Genomic DNA, 21999 nt, shown 5'->3' with positions numbered 1-21999 from the left:
GGACAGTACCTCTAAATGTCAAATCCTTTTGAAACGGAAAGGCCTTGATCACACAGTCTGCAGTACAGCAGAATCAATCTGTAGGAAAGGGCATCTAACCCCTTCTAGTTTTAGTACGCCGATACTCATCATTCCCGTGTGTTAAGCTGCTTGTTACATTAAGGGACATAAAGTGGATCCTGCGGTATACCAGGTATTTGGTGCTTAGTGCATCATGGCTGTCTACGATCGTACGCCCACCTAGCTTGCAGTAATAATGAGCCTTAAACCTTGCAGATTACTGTAAAACAGGATTCGACTCTCACGTCAGTTCCTGACTGTAGAAAACTACAGCCCTTTTCACTGAGAAAGGAAACTGCCGTTCAATACCAGAGACTGCTGCTCCTATCCGAGGGGTGTTACGCTGCTGGTACACAGCGGTGCTTCACACACAGGCACTAAGGTTTACAACTCCGTTGATGCCAAGGAACAGAAGTTTGCACTCCTCGTGTTTTACAAATTTCTTCTTCAACCTAAAACTGGTCTACTCCCATTCACTGGCAGGTCAGGCATGAGAGCTGGCTACTTTCAGTTTGGTAAGAAGAAGACAGTTCATGTACTGAAATAATTCCACAAGTCTGGAAATCAGGAGTCTGGCTTCAAAAGCAGATCAAGCCAAAACGTGCTAAATGCAGATGGACCCAGAGATATCTTAAGGCATTAGTAGGCTGTTCTTGATCCAAGGAGACAAACCTTTCCATAGCATTTCTGAAGAACAGAAAGCAACAGCTCTCCAGGATTAAGACAGCAGGTAGTTTACTGCCACCAGCATGACACCACATTGGTTAAAAGCTATGCGAGTGCTTAAATGCCCAATACACCACAGTTTGCCAAAATCTTGGTTTTGGTACTTCTCAATCACTACCGACTGCAGGATTTCACATATAAGTTTGAGTTAATGTTAGACAAAAATATGTAAAAACATTTTTACAGGATACTACAGTTTAGATATCTTAAGCGATACGACTTGCATCTTTCTTTCACAAGTTAAAGCTTATCGTTTTCATTTATATTGGAAGACAGTAGCAGGAGATGCCCAGATCTTAAGAAAAACTTCTGGAAAGCTCTCAGGAAGGAGACTTGATACATTTATTTCCTTCTTCACATTTGTACAGTCTATCTTGGAGTAGTATAACTCTAGAGAGCAAAAGCATCAGGTAGCCACACTTCACAGAATGCCATCAAGTCCAACATGGGAAAGACTTCTTCAAAGATGCTTATTTCTAGAGAATAAGATTGTGTGATCACTTTGCAAACCTTCTACTAATAGTGACAGTACCTCTTAGTGCCTAAAGCTGTATTGATAGTTATTTTGTATAGATCAAATGAAATCTACTGAAATACTATAGTTTTAAAAACTAGATCCTGCTGTTAAAAATTCACTGTAGTACAAATAGAAAACACATGTCACCAGTTTTAAAAACTGTTGCATTAGGGAATACAAGAACTAGGTAGCAACACAGAAGCATTAATAAGCCCTGCATTAGACTATTAAAACCTTGCGTTCTATGACAGCATGATCTGAATTGTGAACTATAGGTCACATGAGCTATTCACAAAACTTACACTTTCAGAGTAAGTTAAACATTGCTATGTTGCATTGCTATTTCATACGTGGATGCCTATGTCAATGAACTTTATTCCAAAGTACAACTTCTCCACTAATCAAACATCTCACATGCAGTTAGACCAACTGAAAAATACTCTTGCTTAGTTATTACCGTTGAATACTTCTGCCTTACAGTAGTAAGAAGCAATATTTTACTCTGGTAATAGAAATACTTTGATAAACTTTATTATGTTAAAAAAAAGAAGTGGTTTGCTTGACTAAGGTTTTTCCTAAATGGAGTTTCCTCAATAATAGTGTTAAAATTGACTTACCTTCATTTGGTGAAGTTTTCAATTTTGTACAGATGCCATGTACATCTCCATAGCATTCCTGTATTTTATGCAGTGCATCTGTAGCTCGAAGTTCCATAAGAGAACGGAGCTCTGCAAGAGTAACTCCAAAATCTCCATGATTAGCTTCTTTTACGGCGTTTTTTACGCCACTATATGCAACCGAGTTGTTTGCCATATCACCCATGATGTGTGCAGTCTTTAGTGTAGACAATTTCCAGTAAGGAACAAGATTTCAACTTCAAATATTTCCAAAAGGAAAATAAATCCTTTGGGTATGAAGACAGTCAGGAGAGCAGACACATCACCCAAGTAAGAGACCCCGTCTGGAGAGATATCTTTGAGGTTGTCCCATGGTGCGTTCTGATCCCGAAGCCAAATGGCATGTACAGTCTAGGGAAAGAATAAATACACATTCAGTTACATAACCATTATATTGAAATACATTGCAAGACAACCCTACTCTTTGTATTGAGGTTACGGAACAAATTTCTGCTTAAGGACAATTTCTTCGTATTTCCTATAATATTTTTAGTTAGCATTCAGCTGGCAAGAGTGATGAGGCATAAAATTGATGTTTCCCATCTCAAAATAACCTTGCATTATTATACTTTCTTAAATCATTAACTTCTTAGAACAGCTGTTGCCTTTTAAGTCTTGCATTTTGCTTGGTATATCCATATGGTTCGTCATCAAGAGGAAACCTTTAAAAACACCTGGAAAATGGAGTTTGGAGCATCCACCGCTGATGTCACACGGGGTAAGAACACGCTCAAGGTAAAAACCCCGACTTTTCACCAAAGCTTTCACCTCAGAGTTTGGGATAAGCAAGCTTTTGTGTTTTCCCACAAAGTCATTTGTGCAAACCTCAAGGAAAACAGTTTCCACACTAACTTAGCCCAAACATGAAGTACTTTTGTAGTGTAAGTAGGAGTACATCTTCAGGCAGACCTAGGTCTTAATGCATTTTCATGTCCAAACAGTTTTAATCTCCCTCCAGACCATTTCATCATAACTCAAGCCTTTCACAGTATCTGCATTTAATTCTTTGAACAGAAGGGAAAATTGCACAATACCACCTTCCTACAGAAGGGATGGGGAGGCTAAGAGCAGCTCTTCTGGCTCATTATCAGAGCACTGTAGCTGAGAAATTAACATCTACCCACAGGATTCTTAACCTGCACAGGCACTCTGCATTTAATTCCCGCTCGGCTGACACATCTTGCATGTACACATGTATCTACACAACAACGTAGCGAACGCACAAACGCTTCATGCCTATATAAAGACCTGCTGTGTGCAGAAGACAGAAGTCTGATCACGTAAGTCAGGTTTATCGACATAATGGGGCACGGTGAGCACAAGTAACAATATATTCCCCCATGAAAAGTTATGGCTGCCACGCTCAGATGAACAGTAACTTGGACACTTCCAGGTCAACAAGACCCTCAGGTGTCATATGCCTAGCAAAGGCAATCAGTTACCACTGACTGCATTGCTTTACAAAGACAGAGAGTCAGATAGCAAAGAAAGGATTTCTGGCTTTTGCCCTGCCAGGTTAGAGGACTGTTCAGTTGAACCACTGTGTCTGTGTTAAGGTCCAGGTATAAGCACCTAACTACCAGAAATTTGAGGTCTTGGTTCCAGGGAAGTCTCAGTTCTCTGCTCTGGAAACGATCAGCTTCAGCTATAGTCAATCTACCGGTTTAAGCACCATGCCACGGTACTGCATTTGCGCTGAAGACAACCGCTGATGCTGAAAGACCCTGAAGTGATGTCACCCCACCACAAGTGACAGTCCCATCTCCAGCAGAACTACAACTGCTCTTCTCTTCCTAGCACTAGGAGATTCTGAGAAAAGCGCTGTCTATGGTTGTTTTCTGGAGAGCGACAAAAAGCATAAAGCAATCAATATTCATACGCACAAAACTTCAACATCCTATAACATCAACAAGGTACCTAATTTAAAAATTCATTTTAAATCTTCATTTTTTTCTCTGTTTCTTGCAAAAAAAAAATCTTACAACAGTTGAAGAGTCCGTGACGATGGTGTTAACCTGCATGCTAGGATGCAGCCTGATTAACACACATTCTTCAGCTGACTATAACATGTTCTGCTAGAGTATCCTGTAAGTGAAGAAATTCATGCAAATCATATATGAAAGAGTGCTCTTTAAAGCCACACCACATCTTTATCTAATGCCTAAAAGCTGGACGCTGTTGGCCAACTAGTAGAAGCCTAGGAAGATTTATCAATTGGCATCTGATCATAAGCTATGACAGTGTAACAAGAAGCAGATCACGCAAATGAGTTTGTATAGCTACGGAGAAGAAGCTGCAGCTGCTAATTAGGCAAAAATAGACCAAGCAGAATGCCCCACAACTAATTGCATCAAACGTGATTCAATTTTAATTAAGAAAAGCTCTGTTCAAGCCTCTAGCAAGAGCCTTGCACTTGAGGGCCAGATACACCCAAATCCAAGTACAGACATGAGGTTAGGAAAAGCTACAGCTCTAGTCACTGCTCACTTGACGTTGAAAAGCTTTGAGACTGACTATTGAGCCGGAGCAAGACTTGCTTTCACGTGCAAGTAATCTTAAGAGCAATAACATTGCTTAATCATTGCTCACACGGTGCTTTGAATCTATGCATCTAGATACATTTTTGTTAAGACATAATAGTCCAGTGATTAGCTATTACTAACAGTTTCTACTGAAAGGGGTTCTCAGATGTTCTGAAGTACCTCAGTGGTGTCCTAACGTACCAACGGACCCTTAGGGTTCACAGACAAGTTCAATAAGCTTACAAAAGCAGTGCGGTTCTGCAGCTCTAGTAGTGTTACAGACTATTTGGCGCATCCACATTAGGAAATAGCTGTGGAAAATTGAGAAGAACAGTGTGAAGACTTCAAATTCTGAATACTGAGCATGAGCAGTTTTACTCCAAATCATAAAAACCTGGTTAAATATTAGCAATTGTTACACCAAATCAGACCAGAAAGAATCTGCTCCAGTAGCCCATTTTTACCAGGCATTTCAACGGACAGTACAAAAGCCTCTTAGCACATGGGTACAGAATGGACTTACCTTAACATAGTTTCTTTGCCAATTCCTACAGAAAAATCTCGCTACAAATTTCTTTAAGAAATATCCTTAATGCAGTTTTGATGTCAAACCTTGCAACATTCAATCGCTTCCTGTTACAGCAAGTTCCAACAGTCCACTTTTGTAACAAAGCGGCGGTGCATAATGCAACTATAAACAGTGAAATTCAAGTATCATAAAAAGAAAGCATATTTTTAAGCTGCATAGATAGTCTAATAATATTTATCTCTTCAACTAGTGGAGTGTTTTATTTGTTTTGACCAGTGTTCCAGTTCTCAACTCAATTCTTAGAGCAGCCATCTGAGATGCATTATTTGAGTAACATGAGCTCTGAAGCACTATAGTTAAAAGCAACTCACTTCAAACTTCCAATCTTCTAATATCTCAAATTTTAAATTCAAGAAACAGTTACCATACTAAAAGTCACTTACACACCATTGCTGAAGTTCCAGCTTATTTAAAGTTTAATTCAGTTGAAGTTATATTAATGTCCAGCTTAAACAAGCTGCAAACAAGATGATTAAGAGAAGTCTATCTTTCATTAGGCACATCAACTTTTGGATAATCCCTTGTTTACATATCACAGAGTAGGACCGACCTTAGACCTTAAAGCTATTGTCTGTCACACCCAAATGACTAAAAATCCTGCACTGCAGAGGCACCTTACAGCAGCAGCACGTTCTCTCATAGGCAGGATTCAGACGCTTGTGCGAATCTCTCTGAAAAGACCCTGCTGCTCTATGACTGTAATAGCTTCACTGACACCTCATCTCATCACGGCTGCCTATGAGGAGTACTGCATCTTAAACTCCGTACCCAAATCAAATTAATATTTATTGCTAAGTGGGTGTGCTTTGTTACCAAAGACATTAATTCAAAACCATAACCCATGAAACAAAGGTGAGGTAATTTTACCAGTGTTAGAAGTTCGACAGCCTCGCAAGACTCTGTAGTTGGACTGGAAAAAGGACAAGCTCTAAACAGAAGTCTACATGTCGAGATGTTTACCAAAGCATGCAGAGACTATAGATTACAACTCTAGTGCCACCAGAACATACTGTGTTGACCAAGCTAGAACAAGCCGTAGCATGTTTCTTGAAGTGTTCTTGTAACAACACTTTAAATATAAACCCATGGTATTCCCCTGCCCCAGGGCCAAAAAGCAGCTACTATTGAGGCGGCCCTGAACATCAAGTACACTTCAAAAAGGACTCCAGAAACAGTCCTTCATAGCTGAAAATATTTAGTAATTAGTAATGTAGTATTTAGTATTTCCCTCTATTTGGAAGAAAGCTATAATCTGTGTTCTACATTCATTAAAATTAAGGCTACCTTGAAGTGATAGTTTGCAGTGGCCATGCACTGACAATCAAATGTGAACGGCCGAGTTTAAGAGTGGCGTAATTACTACTGCCCAGATGCACAGGACCTAGCTTACCTTAGACCCCTATCCAAGCCTTTCCTATTATTGAATTTGCATTTAATACATGCTTCACCAACCTACAGGTAATGCATTTTAATATTGATCAAGAAAATTAAATCTTAAAACACTTAAGCAAACTCGTACCTCGACTCAAAGCTTCAGCAGTTATATGTCCTGTGTCATTCAATTTAATTTTTACATCTGCTTGAGCACTATGCATTGAGATATTAAGCATTAGCTGGTACTAGCATTTGACCTTCAACAACACACTAAAGCTGGTTGCTGTAATATAGGAAAAGGCTTGCAAAGTGATTATCTCAGGAAAGCCTTTGTTTAATCTAATTAGTTCAATGAAGACTGGACAGTTCTACATACCAAGAGGCTGCAGTGATAAAAACTGTCCCCATATGTTTCAGTTGTCATGTCGTTTTAATCTGTTTCAAAAAACAGCTTTTGAGATACTGAAAAATATGCCTTTGCATACTTTAGTTTGAAACCCACAGCACTAGGTATGTTCCACAGCTTCAAACCATCACATGACATTTTTCCTTAGGGGGAAAAAAACCCAGCTGTCTGTAATATTATTATAATGGAAAGTAATTGTAACTGAGAAAGTGACCTGGAAATCACACTGAAAAAGTCTGAGGTCTTCTGCTCTAGAGGGTCAGTTTTCTTACTTTCAAGTAGGTATGAGGGTCTGTCTCTTAAAGGCTACAGAAACTCACCAGCTGATTCACAAGAAATACGAACGAATTCTAACAAAACAAAAAGTTCATTCAGAACAGTATGCATTTACAGGTCACTATCCCATATGTTAAAATGTGCCTAACCAAACAACAAGGAGTTAAATCAGTTCAGTGGCATGCTGTTGTTTTAGTGGAAGCATCTCAGAGAACCTAAGCTTATGAAGAGGCAATTACAAATAGATTGAATAGCTAAGAGGGAGAGGGCACAATCTGCAACAGAAAGGTTTTAATACGTCACCTTCAGCCATAAATGTGCCCAACAGCGTTGTAGTGATGAGTTTCCCTTATTACAACTCCTGTGTTATAAATGATAAATTCAAAGGTCACAAGTTTCACTGAGTTCTCAAAGAGAAATCTGACTTCACTCTGAAGCTTAATCTCTTGGGAGGCAGATGTACTCGCCTAACTGAAATAAAAACTGGCTACTGTTCCTAGACTCTGCAGTGGGTGTAAACACTGGTATTTATCACACTTAATCTAAAGGATTGCTGCTGCCTACTGTGATTGACACTTCTGTAGTAGCAGTTTCATCCAATGGTAGCCTCTTTGCTTTAAGATCCCAAATTATTTCTTATTGAAATGATGGCTAACAAATTTGGACTTCAGTAGTCTGAAGTCAATTCAGCAGTACAAATTAGCAATGTTCACACAAAGGATTCCCACATCGTTTCCCTCCTATTTTGGTAGCAGCAAGGGAAAACTCTAACAGTGTTGAAGGTGAGTTATTACAGCATGAAGAACGTGACCTTCTCTTACGAAGCAGCTCTCTCCACAGCCTCTGCAAGGAGCCCAGCAAGCGAGCAGACCTTGTCTTACGGCATCAACCAACTGCGCAGGCCAGTACTGCCCTGCCTTTTCCAAGCCGTGGCATTCCCACACTCATGAAGCAAGTCAGCTCCAACTGAAGTGACAGCTGGATTAAGAAACAAGATCAAAAAGTGCTGTATAGAATACTCTGAGTAGAAAAACTATGTTATCAAAAGCTTAAACTAATCCTTAGCTTTCTGAATTTAAGGTATTTTAACTTGAATGAGAGAACTGAATAGATACAAGAGACTGATCCAACAAGTAGGGCTTCAGAAAAACCTGTGAACACTTCCAAGGAACATCAGACTTTGAGACATACTGGAAAGCTCTACAGAGTAAAACCAATGTGATCATCATTACAGAACGTGTCAAGTGTCCCGTGTATTTAAAATACTAGGCTTTCATACTCTCCTATTTCATATTACAATGCTGACTTGTCCACAAGAAGCCAAACCCTTCAAGACATAAACCCATGCAGGAGAGTTGAGTTTTTAACTACTTAAAACACTCTTCTGAAAGCAGGAGTTACTCATTCCAAATATCCATTAACGGAGCAATGTCTTGAAGGGTCTCCTACAGTGCATGGCTCTGATCAGCACTCAGACATCTTCTCCCTTCTGACCCACAAGCCCTGAAGCTTCATTCTCAGTACTTCCTTTTACTAGGCTCATCTACTTTTTGCTCTGTGATGACATCGTAAACTGAAAAAAAAAAAAAAAAAAAAAAAAAAGGCTAAATTTGACAGGACTGCTTATAATACCAGGTAATTCCAAGTTAAGACTGTAATCCCAGAGAAAAAAAATTTAACATCTAGATATGACTCTGTCCCATTTGACATTGTTTCTAGTGTGTTCAAGTACCTGCGATGCATTTAGTGTGTCTGTCAGGTTCCTCAGATAACTTGAGGTGAGTGGAGCTGCCGAAATTTGGACTAAGGCAGCTGATGGTTGAAGTCAAACCTGGGATATCACAAAGTTCCACCTACTAGCGTTTAAAATGCAAGAAAAAAAAAAGTTTGCCCAATGACCACCAACATTTTCTTTTACTTTAGATCCATTGAGTCCTAAATAGGACAACTGAGAATTTAAAGTCCCTTAATCCTGCACAGTTCAGGCTAAAAATGTTTATTTGGGATAATTATGCCATAAAGTAAGTTCTATTAACAGGTCTGTCATATTAATAACAATATAAAACCCTAAAAGTAGATATATTGGTTTTGTGCCATAAAGCCATCCATTCACATTAATATGTTCAGGAACAACTTACCCTACTTTTCCTCATCAATATCTATCAAAACCACATCGACAAAAATTACAATAAAAAAAGCTGGACTTTTTTGAAAAAAGAGATGGTAGTATGGCATGCTACTTATTAAAATTATGCATCATAAGACTACAACAGAGTTTACTCGCATTCCCAAATTACAAGATGCATTCCAGTCACAAAACCTGACAGGCGTGCGTCAAATGAGGCATACGACATCATTATATGCAGCTAAGTTTCAAGTAAAGGGAAAGTGGGATGGTACCAAATTTCATCCAACAGAGCTGGAATTGGATTCCTGGATTTCAGTCACTTGTTGCATTTAGATTTAAAGCTTAGTGCATGCCTGTAAGCAATGCATCCAGTTGGTCAGTTCTGACAATAATTACGACTAGGAGCAAAACAGCAGCTGGCTTCCGCATAACAGTTATTCCTAGAGGTATATTGCTTGTCTTGAGAAATCTTTTTATCTTTTCTAACAAAGCCTCTAATTTTTGCTGTTGCTCCTTAACGCTGCTTCCAATACCTTTTGAGCTAAACACATATTTCAGACGTTACCTTTATTTTTACTTCCATCTTTCAATTCCCACAATACCATACATGCATACCATTGAAATTGCTTTAGTCAGTTTGAGCAATGATTTTCTTCTCTTCCCATGTCATTAGACAGTAAATAGCATTAGTGGAATTTTTTTTTTGTTCTAAAGCTCCAAGTCAAGTTCAGGAGTTCTTCACACCAGAAACTTTGTTTCAGAACATGTTGCACCCATTTAAATTAAAACACGTTCAAAGCTGAATTGCATATAACACTTCAGCCAGAACCAGACATTTACCATCTCATCTTGATTTAAACACTCCCCCTTTTTTCTTCCAGAAAGTATTCTTTCATATTAATATCTATCTAAGCAAAGCGGTATGCTTTTGACTGTAACCATGCTTCCTGATATCAAAGAGATGCCAAAAGCTCTTTAGAGCTATGAGCCTTCCTTCAGGCAAAGGGCAAAAGGCCATCCCTACCTGATCCTTGTCGTATTCAGGAAACCTTGAGAGAAATTTAAAATTAGTCTTAAACCTACTAGGAAATATTTATGCCTAATGAAATTAAGCTTAATTACTTCCAAAAGTCACTCTGCATATGACTGACTCCTTTCTATTAGGGCAGTAAAATTAACTTAGTAGGATAAGTTTTAAGGGTAAGTTTAAGTCTTTTTGCTACACCTTGGACTAGCTTACTGCTATGTAGAAAGAGTACTACAAAATATATGCTCATTGAACTGTAAACACATAATATATAAGTAGTAGTATTTATGTGGTAAATCATCCATTTGTGATCCTCAAAATCATCATCCCCAGCAAGCAATGGTTTGGAACGTAAAAAAAGTAAAACAAAACCCCCAGCTCTGGTCACCCATCTCAATGAGCACACACTATGATGCTAAGTTGGTATCTGTTTTGTCATCTTGTGGCCAAAGTTTAAGAAGCTTCCCTCTTGTTCTGTAACATGCCAGTTTAAGAGCCTTCATCTTCAGATTTTTCAAAAACCTTCTGGAAATACAAGAACACAGTTTATCCTTATCCTGAAACCCTTAAAAAGCCCTACTTCTTGAAAAATTTATAATTTGAAAGCGATGCTAGCTTCCCCTGCATGTCATATTAGTCCCTGCCTGCCAGAAATACACCAAGTAAACTGGCTAAAGAGTCGTTCTGAGAAAGCCCCTTCCAAATATTGCAATTACATTTGCCATCTTCCATTCCTAAGGAGTCAAAGGTTTTAATTCAAATATCATAAAGAGTCTACACTTGAGTAGCTCTTTCAGACCTACTGCGCAAGTTTGCTGCTCCTGCTGGTGGTGGCAAGAAGAGCTTCAGGGTTTGTGGTTTGGGGTTTTTTTTTGTTGGTTTTTGTTTGTTTGTTTTTTAACCACAATATTTGAATTTGAGAATCCACTGTATGGCTTTGCAAGAAACACAGGTGTGGAATCTCTTGCAAACTTCTTCATTATGATTATACTGATCATCCCTTTAGATCTTTTTGATAAGTTTTGAGAGCTTAGCTCACTAACCCATTCTAGTGGGCCTCCTCTTTCTGGTACAGCATAAGAAGCAGCTTCAGTAAGTTGAGCCTCATGGTATTATCTGATATGTTTTACCATTTAGTGAGGCTACATACTGCTTTATCCTTCAGGCATATCTCCAGTTTCAAAACTGGTCCTTCCTCATGATTATACTTTTCGATCTTGCTGAAGTCTGACACCCACTTAAAGGCTAAGTTCTCATGCTGCCTGCACTGTCCTGCTCTTTTAACCACTCTTTTTAAAGAACCTTCTCATTTATTCAGGGTTGGTTGCTGATTTGGGGTTTTCTGCATACATTTAAGCATTACTGCAATATAGTTACTGGTACCTGTCCATAGAATGATGTTGAATTAAATGTTGTCTGATCAGCGTGAGTTACACGACAATCCCTGGTCCACTATTCAATACAAGGTAATAAACCCTTCTCTTGGCAGTTTGTTTCCTTAACATAGAGAGGGAGTGTGTATGCACTGTTAGTAGACAGGATGCACAAAGCTGAGATTCCCATCACAGCAATTCCTAAGTCTAACAAAGCAAGCAGCAAGTCTGTCACATCCTCAGGTGACCAAAGGTATGGCTGTGCTACGGTGTCGAGGCATAAGACTTCCACCCACAGAGGTCCTGAAGCAGCTCTCATTATTTGACACTAACAACACGGCAACTTACACCTGCCACCCTTATCCTTTTGCATTGGGAAAAGCCTTAATTGGCAACTACGCTAACGAAGTAATAGACTGTGTGAAAGCCTGCTGTCGCAACAGTCACAGGCAACCCAGGGCTCAGAGCAGTAACTTCTTGTGTGCCTTTTTACTCTTCTCTCACAGCACCTCAGCCACTGAGAGACAGCACTTTGGTTTGGGTCCTGCTCCAAGTCCATCTCTCATGAGACACACAGCACTCTGACCAGTTTTAGCAACCCTTCCTTTACTAATCCTTTTTTCACTGCTCTTCCATTCTCCCTGCATTTCCATGATCTTTAAGAATAGACAATTTTTTTTTTTTTTTTTTTTTTTTTACAGCAATGCGATCTGCCCTTCTGGATCCCAGGAGATAGAAAGCACCATGCATGTTCCCAAGCCTCCACCCTCCCACTTGCTGTGATCATAGCCATGCATTTTACTTCTCTACAGTCTAAGAGTGGGCTACTCGCAGCAGCTCGCTGCAGAAAGCAGTCATTCAAAAAGCATTTCCCCCTCCTCCCCCAGCCACAAAATTAAGCCAAAAGATTTAAATATCAGGGTTTCTACTGGCTGAACAAGTTACCACAACAGATTCCCCAGAAGTTTTTCCACAAGATGCCAGAATAGCTGATTTATTTGTAGAAGTCATAAAGGCAATGTGGATATGCCAACATAAGAGACACACATTCAGCTAATGCTGTGAGCATCTTCATCATGGAACCATGTTGCTGCCACCTTTCAGATAGCATTAATCTCCATTCAAGAAAAGGTTCATTTTCCCTCTGTTATTTCAGGTAAAGTGACATGCCACTAAATAAATCGCATGATACATCACTTTACTGCCAAGGCTAGACACCGTTTGAACTGAATAGCAAATTCACCAGACCGTCACACAGCAGCTCGAGCAGCTTTAGTAAACTTAATTCATTTCTCAGTTTTGGTAGGCTATTTAATAATTGCTGTACAAACTGCCTATGCACAATTAACAATTGTAGCTTCATTTCTAAAGTCTTCAGGTGTGAAGATCTGTACTGTACATAACTCTTTAGGTTTCTGAAAGCACAGAGTCATCAGTTGCATGGTTAATTCATTAGAAAAAAGTGACTGGGGAAGAGAATGCAAACGGAGCCATGCTCCCTGATATTTAAAAGTCCTATTCCACCTAGTAAAAGAAATCCCTCCCCTAGTTTCCTGTAAACCAAAGGTCTCAACTCCTCAGTAGTACCAGTGGATTTTAATGCAATTTGTAGATGGTTGTGCTTCCAGTGTAAACAGCAAGCATTCAGATTAGGAGGTGAACTAGGTGTCTATTTAGCTCTGGCACAATGCTTATTCCTCTAGGTAGGGAAAGGCCATGCCTTGAAAAACTTCATAGCAACCAGCTGGACCTATTCAGTGCTGAGGATCAGATATTTGTTTCCCTCACTCCCCTGCCCCATCGAAGCACAAGGCTATTAGAAATAACATGGTAAACCAGCAGGCACTCAGGTCCCTAGAGCATAAGTACCATTGGCACACACAGTGAGGTGTCAGTCTCCTGCTAAGGCAGCTCTGAATCCTCAGCAGTAATTCCTAGTGGCTAGTTCAATAAGGGCAATATTCCTCCTTCCAAAAGACAGCATCTGAATCGGGAGCCTACTGCCATTAGTTCAGCTGCAGCTGAGCCTCAGGGCTGAGAGTCAACCCATCCATGAAGACTACAGATTGTCATTCTGACTCGGCTAACTCAGACCTGTTTTGTTCCTTCTACAGAAAGGTACTTCCCACAAGCGTTTGTTTATTTTACAGTGGCGCATAGTAACATTCTGCAACTTCTGCAATCAGGTTGTTTTTAGCAATAGCATACAATCTCTCTGAAGAAAGGGAATTGGGAAGGGCAGTATCAGCCTCTTCACTCAAGGGACAAACTTCAAGCAACCTGCTAAAGTGTTGAATTTGTGCATGTTAGACTAATTCCAACTGGCCACCACTGAAGGCACAAACTCTTAAGAACCAAGATTTGTATGTCCAGCTCATGGTTTCCAACGAACTTCCTCGAAGGGCCATTGCAATTACACATCTGACAGTACCGCATCCCGGCTCAGAGCGAGTTTCTTTCCCCATACAGCCAAGCAGGGCCTCACAGACCAGCCCTGGTAAGTCAGAAGCTAGTTAAATTTTCAATCCAACTCCTGCAGCCCACAAGTTTCCCTTACTGCAGCAAACAGGTAAAGCAGAGTAGCTTCCTCTAGCCTGAGGCTAGCAAGACTCAGGGAAATGACTGTTTCCCCGTTGGAGGGAAGTGACTGCAGCGCATCAGCGTATCATGAAACAAGAGTGACACAGCACCATGAAACAAGAGATAACATGAATTACCAAAACTCCCACAGTTAGGGACCCAGTCTTTCTAGAGGTAATTTTGGAAGACGCACAGAAATTTCTCCCTCTGCCTCCTAGTGCTCCACAGCTAAGCAGTCTCCTGTATTCCTGTGTTCCTCCCAGGATACCATCCCCTGGTTTCCCAGCACCTTCAACAGACTCTTTAGCTTGAAGGACACATAGCAGTCTGTCTCCATTTCTAATGGAGAAGAGAAAGTAGACTGCTAGGAAGCAGCTGTGCCAGAACTATTCTCCAGAATGCTGCTTATTATTTCAGTCCCATTAAGAATGGCTTATTTCAATTTGTCAAGGGAAGTACAGGAAGAAGCCATCTGAAAACCTTTATAATTAAGGATGACTTTAGTAGCGTTTCCAAAAAACCTACCTGATGTAGGCAAGACTTAGAAAAAACTGGCGCAAGTATGAAGTCTGCTAGTAACAAGTAGCAGACTCATTTTTAACACTTTCAGACTTCATAAGTTTTCCCTAGGCAGGCTACCAAACACTGGTTAGGAAGAAGTGAAACTTCTTACTGAGGAGTCCTACACATTGAAAAACAACGATACACCTCATTACAAAGTTATATTACAAATTTGGCTCATTTAGGTTATGTGCATATTCAAGTCTGTACACTGTGTCAGGCAGGTTGACAGCCAAGTCCTACTGTGGTCTCTAATCTATGTTTAGTTAAATTCTTAGTATGATTCTACTTCCAATATTTTACAACATTGTTTTCTGTTTCCTCCTTTTCTGGAGGAAAGGGATGCTTTAAAATAGACACAAATTTATACCAACAGAATCCTGAATATCCTTCATATGTTTAACATTCACAGGTATAACAGCACAGCTTATAAACAGTGCTTCCCATTCACCTTCAGAAACACGCATTTACACTGAACATTTGCGTAGTTTTGTATTTTGCACTTGTAGACTCGATACCAGAAGCTAGTAGCTTTCTCTAGACTGCTAATAGCGAGTTGATTCTTGGTACACTACCACTCCTGCTACAGGAGTCAGATCTTTGCACATGTATCCGTTCCTATCGAAATCTTTCCCTCTAACCAAATCAGCATGAAATTGGGGTGGTGGTTGTTTTTTCTGGTTTTGGGGCGGGGTTTCGGGGGTTTGGTTTTTTTTGGGTTTTTTTTTGTGGGGACTGGTGGTGGAATATCTTATTTTGTTGGTATCTGAACACAATTTAGAGCAGTTATGTAATTAAGGGAACTCAGCAATGTGATCAAACAGTATATGGTCAGAATCCAGAACCAAACTAAGTGTGAAGGAACAAACAATTTTAGGCAGCTACACAGCTGTCTGTCAAAACCACAATCTGGTTTGAGGCATGATGCTTTATGCACATAATTAAGACTAAACAGCTTTCGAGACCGCTTTCTTCCTTAAAACTCAAAAAGTAGGTACTTACTAAAACATTACCTTGTTGTTGAGCAATTACTATTAAAATAAGCCATTAGCTGTCAAAAAGTATTTTTTCACTGAGCAAATAATTTCAAGTATTAAAACAATTGCCTCAGCAAAATTGCTCAAAGAAAGCTTAAACCAAGCTATTTTAAGCTACTTTATTATTTTAAGCTATTTTAAGATTAGGAATCTCTAACTCCTTAACTTGGAGGTTTCTAAAATACACTAGGCTTTCCTAGAAAATGGAAGCATTTCCCTGTGCACTGAGAATCCTCAGCTGTTCTTGCTTGACAAAATTAAGGTTCAAGGCAGGCACTGCTAAACTAAATTTGATGGCCTATATTTTGCAGGTCCGCGAGTTTTGGTTTACTTGTCAACTAACGTGAACATTAGTAAAATACAACTTTGGACATTCAACAAAAATTATTGAGCATGGCAGTAAAACTCTAAATTCTGATCATAAGTGGGGGATATCCAAGTCATAGGGCTAAACTTCAAGACCTTAATCCACAATAGCATGCCCCAAGGGAAAAACTGGAAGAGCAGAATATTTGGTAATGGGAACACACTTGCTGTGAGAGGAAGACTTGTTCTAACCTTTGTGTGAACACCTGGGCAACTGCCTGTTTTCATACAGCCAAGCAGTCCCTTCTCAGTACAGCAATGCCTAAAGACATCTACAGACAGCCACAGGTATACCCAAAGAGAAATCTAACAGGAGGAACCACAGAGTGTTCAGCTGCACCAAATTCTTAAATCGGGTTTGCACAGTAGTTTTCCTGTTCCAAAATATTTGACAGTCAGGAATTATACAAGCAAACATCTGGACAAAAGACTGCGCTTTCCAGGAAATGCACCTTGCAGGCCTGAAAAGCCAGAAAACATCCTCAGATTTAGCAACCAGAAGCCAAGCTCTCCACATCACAAGGCTCAGGCGTTCTTCTTCAGAGATATTCTGAACTAGAAAACATTAAAAAGGCAGTTTGGCTTGTTATTCCACTTATCCAGCTTCAGACCAGTTACTGACCAGAATAGTAGGGTAGGTTATTCTCTCAGTTCTCCAAAACTGTTAAACCATCCCTAAATTCCAGAAAGCAAAAATAACTAGACTAGTAGTATAACAGAGTAATAGCATCAGAAAAGAAGAACACAGAATGAATTGCATTGGCACGTAAATATGCCTGTTGACTTCCAAGAGCAATTGTTTTGATTATGGACATAACACCTTTCTGTACCAAGACCTCATTCAAGGCCTGAACTTCTTCCATTCTGGCTGAGAATTTTTATATCCAATATCTCTTCACATAGGAAGAAACCAGTAGTCTCAGAATGAGCAAATAAATGTGCAGAGCACTGTAGTTTATGGAAGGAAGTAAGTTCTCTTACCCCGTGCAAGGCTTCCACATGTTATACCTCTTTATGTACATACAGCACACAGTACCTATAAAAATAGGGCTCAGATGTATGACTAGATGTACAAGTAGTTGGTATCTTAATTTGGATAGCCCCATCCAAACGTTGATACACAAAAACAGACCAGACTACAATTACAAAGGTATATACAACACCAGTGCTTACCATTATAGCAGGAGATAGCATCTGAGACACCTGATTAGCTTTCAGTAACTATTTGTTGACCCATTTTTCAGGAAAATCCCTCTTCCATTCATTAAACTGTTCTTAACCCGGAATTTCATACAGGCATTTTTGTAAGAGGTGCTATTTGACTATTTAAGCTCACGAAAGCTATTTTTGCAGAGCCAGCAGAGGGAGTACAGACATCATTTTACTTATCAGCTATGGAAAAGATACTCACCTTGTAAGAAAGCACTAAAAGAGCTGTGCCTGCAAACCTAATGCGGTTACTTTAAAGCATGCCAAGAACTTCCTCAGGCTTTCAGAGACATGTATGTCAGTGGCCAGGAGAGTTGGTGTTTTGTTTCTGATCCCCACCCAGCAGTCACATCTCAAAGTCTGGTATCTGACAAAAATGGCAGGATCAACTCTAACAGTACTAACAAGTACCATAAGCCTGATGCTTCACATGTCAAAAACAAACATTATATAGCTACAGTTCAACCTAGTCAACAATTTTTATTCCTATGGATTCTGCCGTTTCTCAATTTCAGAAAAGCTAAACCCTTTTGGTTGCTCATTTCTTAAAAAGCAGCTTCACCTGGAAGAGAAGTTGAGAAACTCAGATTTCAAGATGACCCACTAGCAAAAGAGCCAGGAAGGTACGGCGTGGTGTTGGACTGGAAGGTAACAAACAGCTAACCTTTCTGCTGGCATTCCCAGAGGCACACACCTACTGGCAAATCTGGTTTTACACATCCTCTGAGGCAAGAGCTCTGCTGCTTTATTTAGCATTTCCATTGATCAGCCTGCTTTGGAGTTGGTAATTAGGACTGAATGGTGTTGACGCAGCAGCCGCTGTGGAAACAGTCTGAAAGAGGAACAGGCTTTAAGCAGACAGATTGATAGCTTTTTGCCATCTTATGGAGGTGAATACTAAGCTCTAGGCCAAGACAAGACAACATACCTTCCTTGCAAAAACTTCATAAACAGACACTCCTTGCTTGTTTAGACTACAAAATTTTGACAAGATTTTTTTCCCTTTTTTTTTTTTTTTTTTTTAAATAAAGTCAGTATTTCCCAACTTTTTGGTAGGAGGCTAAGCTAATACAATATTCTTGCCAATCTTAAGCATTCATCAAACTATTTTTTCCGGTGGTTATTTCTAAGTTTCACTATTTAGAAGTTCATATACAAGAGGTCACACAAATGCAATGAGCTCCTTAGTCTCAAAATTTCTTCTAGAAGAGCAGCAAAACACTCTCCTCCTCTCAAAGAAAAGATAAATTTCCATAATCTTAAACTTCACATGAACTTTAAAAAGCTTTGACGGCTTGAATCATTAGTTTTTGATTACTACCCATCCAAGAAGAATGTGCCTGTAGCTATGGAATTTAGCCTTCACTTGTTTCAAGTTCTGAAAATAGAAGAACCACCCTTTGGCAAGTTAGACAGCTGCTTCTGCTCCCCACTTCCTACAGGAAAGTGGTGTTCGCTTCTCAGCTTCATTTTCACATAGCAGATTCGCTAAACGAGTAAGTCAATGGGCCAAACTGGTCCCCATTTTACAGAGCTTACGGTTGAACATTGTATAGCTGACTAAAGTTTCTCCCCTAGCATGGGACGAGACCACCTCACAGTTTTGCTGTTGAAATTCAGGGCTCCAGCAGCGTCCCTGGTTCCCAGGACTCCGACCAGGCTGCTCAGTGTGCTTTATGTAGGGCAACCACAGCAGGAGAAGCCCTGCCTCTTCCATCACAAACACGGTGATGCCCAAGTATCAGGATGTGTCCCAACCACTCTGATCATCCTGCCCTTCCCCAAGTTACTGCCGTCTCTTGTGACAACAGCGAAGTTTCTGCACATACACGAGAAGCTGATCCAGATAGGAAAAATGCTGTTTTTCAGGCAGACTGGTTGTCTAACCAGACTCACCACACAGATAATCCAATACCAGTGCCAACTCAAAACAGGGCACAGAACTACAACGAACCTGCTTGAGTCAAGCAAATGTGAAACCACGCTTGCAGGAAAGATGCATTTGTCAAAAGATGTGACTGAATTTATGACGACAAAGTCGTAAACAGGTGGTATAAGCAAGGTGAACGCCAAAAATTCACATAGCAATTTATTGGTTGAGTATGATACCACAACTCTAATTCATCCTGCAACTGGAGCCTCATTAGGCTCCCAAATAATTATGTTTATAATACCCTTTACATCTGAGAGACTGACATTAGGCTTCTAATCAGCAGGTTAAAACATGTGATCTATTTATACAGAATAGGTAGGGTGGGGGGAAGGACTGAAAAGCCCCATGAAACATGAGTATATTTGGAGCACTTTTCCTCTTGGATAAGTTTCTACAGCAAATTCCACAGAATTTTACACTTTTAAATTACTACAGCTGCCTTTAAGGATTTACAGAGGTTTGTTGTTATCTCAGCTTTTTACTGAAAAGCTGAAGACCTTACATTAAGAACACAGCCGAACAATTACCGATTCCAGTATTAATCACTCCCTGAGATTTAGTACTTCAATAATTAGCAACAGACAGCATGCAGCAGATGCGAGAGCTTTTTTAGAAGCCAAGGCTGAAGTTGTGCTCTTCCCTAACCCCTTCTCCTCTCACCACCTGGAGGTCAGAACTGAAGCTCTGAAGCCCGTTTGCATTCCACGGGTTACAAGTTTACATTCCTCCCATCACACGTGAGATTCACCTGATCAGATGGTAACAACTATATCTAAGGTAGGCACTTCAGGCTTTTTATTTATTTATTTATTAAATAGGCAACGGGTACATAATAACTTCTCCGCGGAAAGATTAAATTTAGCCACCTAGGACACAATCTAAAATAGTCACGTGAATCTTATCTTAGATGCGCTTGCGTCTCTTCAACAGCAGAAGAGGCCCGGAGCGACAAGTTTCAGTTTTTTTAAGACGTTTATGTAAGTGGCCAGGATTGCTCTGCTGAAGTTAAGCGCAGTCGGCTGAACTCGCCTATCAAGCAGCTGCACTACCATGTCAGAGCAGGCACATGCAAGAGGAAGGATGTGGTTTCACAGTTAGTTTAGGAATATCCGAGCCTACGCTGCTGCCTGAAGGTACAGTCCTGCGCCCCAGCCCGCGCCAGCACCGACGCTCACCCGACCTCGAGGTCGGGGGACAGCCCTCGACGAGGGCCGGTGACGAGGAAGACGGCAGCCATGCCGGCGGTTCCTCCGGAGGGTCACACGGGCGATGGGGACTACTGCCTTCCAGCGCAGCGCAGGCCTCGCCGGCTCAAGTCAGTCGTGGAAGCTCTTCTCCTCACCCCCACGTTCATCCTGGGAAAGAGAAGAGCCTGGCTGCACCTTCTCCGTGAGGCCCCGCCGAAGACCATCACCAGGGTCCCTCCTCAGCCTCCTCCCTTCCACGTCAAGCAAAGCCGCCTCGCTCATCCTCTAACCGGCTTAGCGACCCCTCTGCCAGCCTCTCCCTGTCGCCGTTTTGGATGCAGCCTCACGAGCACGATGGAGGTCGACAACCTGCTGGCCACGCTCTTGCCGACGTCCTCGCCAGCACAGGAGAACCCTGCTGCTGACTCAGGCTCCCCTGTCTGGCAGCGTGGCCAAGACCTTTCCTCCAGACCTCCTCCTCCTCCTCCAGCCCCACCGCAGGGGGACGGGCCCCAGGCAGCCCCCACTTTCCCGTTCACCCTCACCCCCAGGCACCTAGACCCCCCCCGGCAGCCCTACCACCACCATCCATCACCCACGCATCGCCATTTCCAGCTACCCCTCCCCGTCACAGCGAAGAGGAAAGCCCTTCGGTAGCGTTTTCACTTTGCCGGCTCAGTAATGCTCAGGACAGGCCTTTGGCAACTCCCGTCAGGAGCTTGAAACAAGCCTGGTTTATGATTACTGCCTCAAAGTAACATATATTTACTTTGTCCGGTTGAAAGCATTTTGCCTGTGGTTATATATAGCTTTATTCTCCATATTCATTTCTCTAGCTTTAGATTTGACAATAGCATGAGAACATTAATCTTCCAGCCTATGCAAATTCAGTGTTTCAGTTTTGGAGTGAGTAGTCCGCTTACCAAAAATGTTACTACAGTATCTTCCCAGAAAATAAAAATAAAGTACTCCCCTCAAGCATCTACCCCTTGTATTTTTCCATCTGGTAAACTGATTTCCTGTGCTTTGAGGTAGCTTAATTTCACACCGCAGCTTTAGGGTGTCAGACTTTGCATAACCAAGACAACCTTTTCTGAATGGTTTTGGTAATACAGTTTGAGGTGCTGCTATCCAGTGCCCAGCAACGCCAGGATCAACAAGGAAAAAAATAAACCACGTGTGAATTGTTCATTCACAAGCAGACAATATCCTCAGTAAGTACCACTGCTTTATATGCTGGTATTTCATTTTTGGAAGTGTGTGTTTGTACTAAAGCTTTTTCAAAAGGTCCCTGTAACCTGGTATGCACCATGAGCAGCCATCTCTCATCTGTAGGATAGCTCCGCTACGAGTGCCTCCACTAACAGAAATCAACTAACACGCAAAAAAAAAAAAAAAAGAAATCTGAAAGGTAAGAGACCATGCTTTTCTCAAATCCTAGATAATTTAGT

The 21999-nt window shown here is 40.8% G+C and overlaps 1 protein-coding gene across 6 annotated transcripts in view; it reads right to left on the bottom strand.

Moving 5' to 3' along the window:
- The window catches only part of ATP2B1 (ATPase plasma membrane Ca2+ transporting 1), a 64511-nt gene that overhangs the window by 34375 nt on the left and 8137 nt on the right, over positions 1–21999 (bottom strand). For 5 of the 6 annotated variants that reach the window (XM_030003149.2, XM_030003148.2, XM_030003153.2 and 2 more), the window contains exon 2: positions 1921–2331. In XM_030003149.2, the coding sequence (XP_029859009.1) occupies positions 1921–2125 (205 nt within the window). In that variant the 5' untranslated portion in view covers positions 2126–2331. Of the gene's footprint in view, positions 1–1920; positions 2332–4682; positions 4703–21999 lie in introns of those variants that run through there. The other variant, XM_030003150.2, reaches the window with a different exon arrangement.

Source organism: Aquila chrysaetos, chromosome 26 (assembly GCF_900496995.4).
Source record: "Aquila chrysaetos chrysaetos chromosome 26, bAquChr1.4, whole genome shotgun sequence".
Taxonomy (NCBI): Eukaryota; Metazoa; Chordata; class Aves; order Accipitriformes; family Accipitridae; genus Aquila; species Aquila chrysaetos.
The sequence above is the reverse complement of the archived record's forward strand: the minus strand, read 5'-3'. Positions and strand labels throughout refer to the sequence as shown.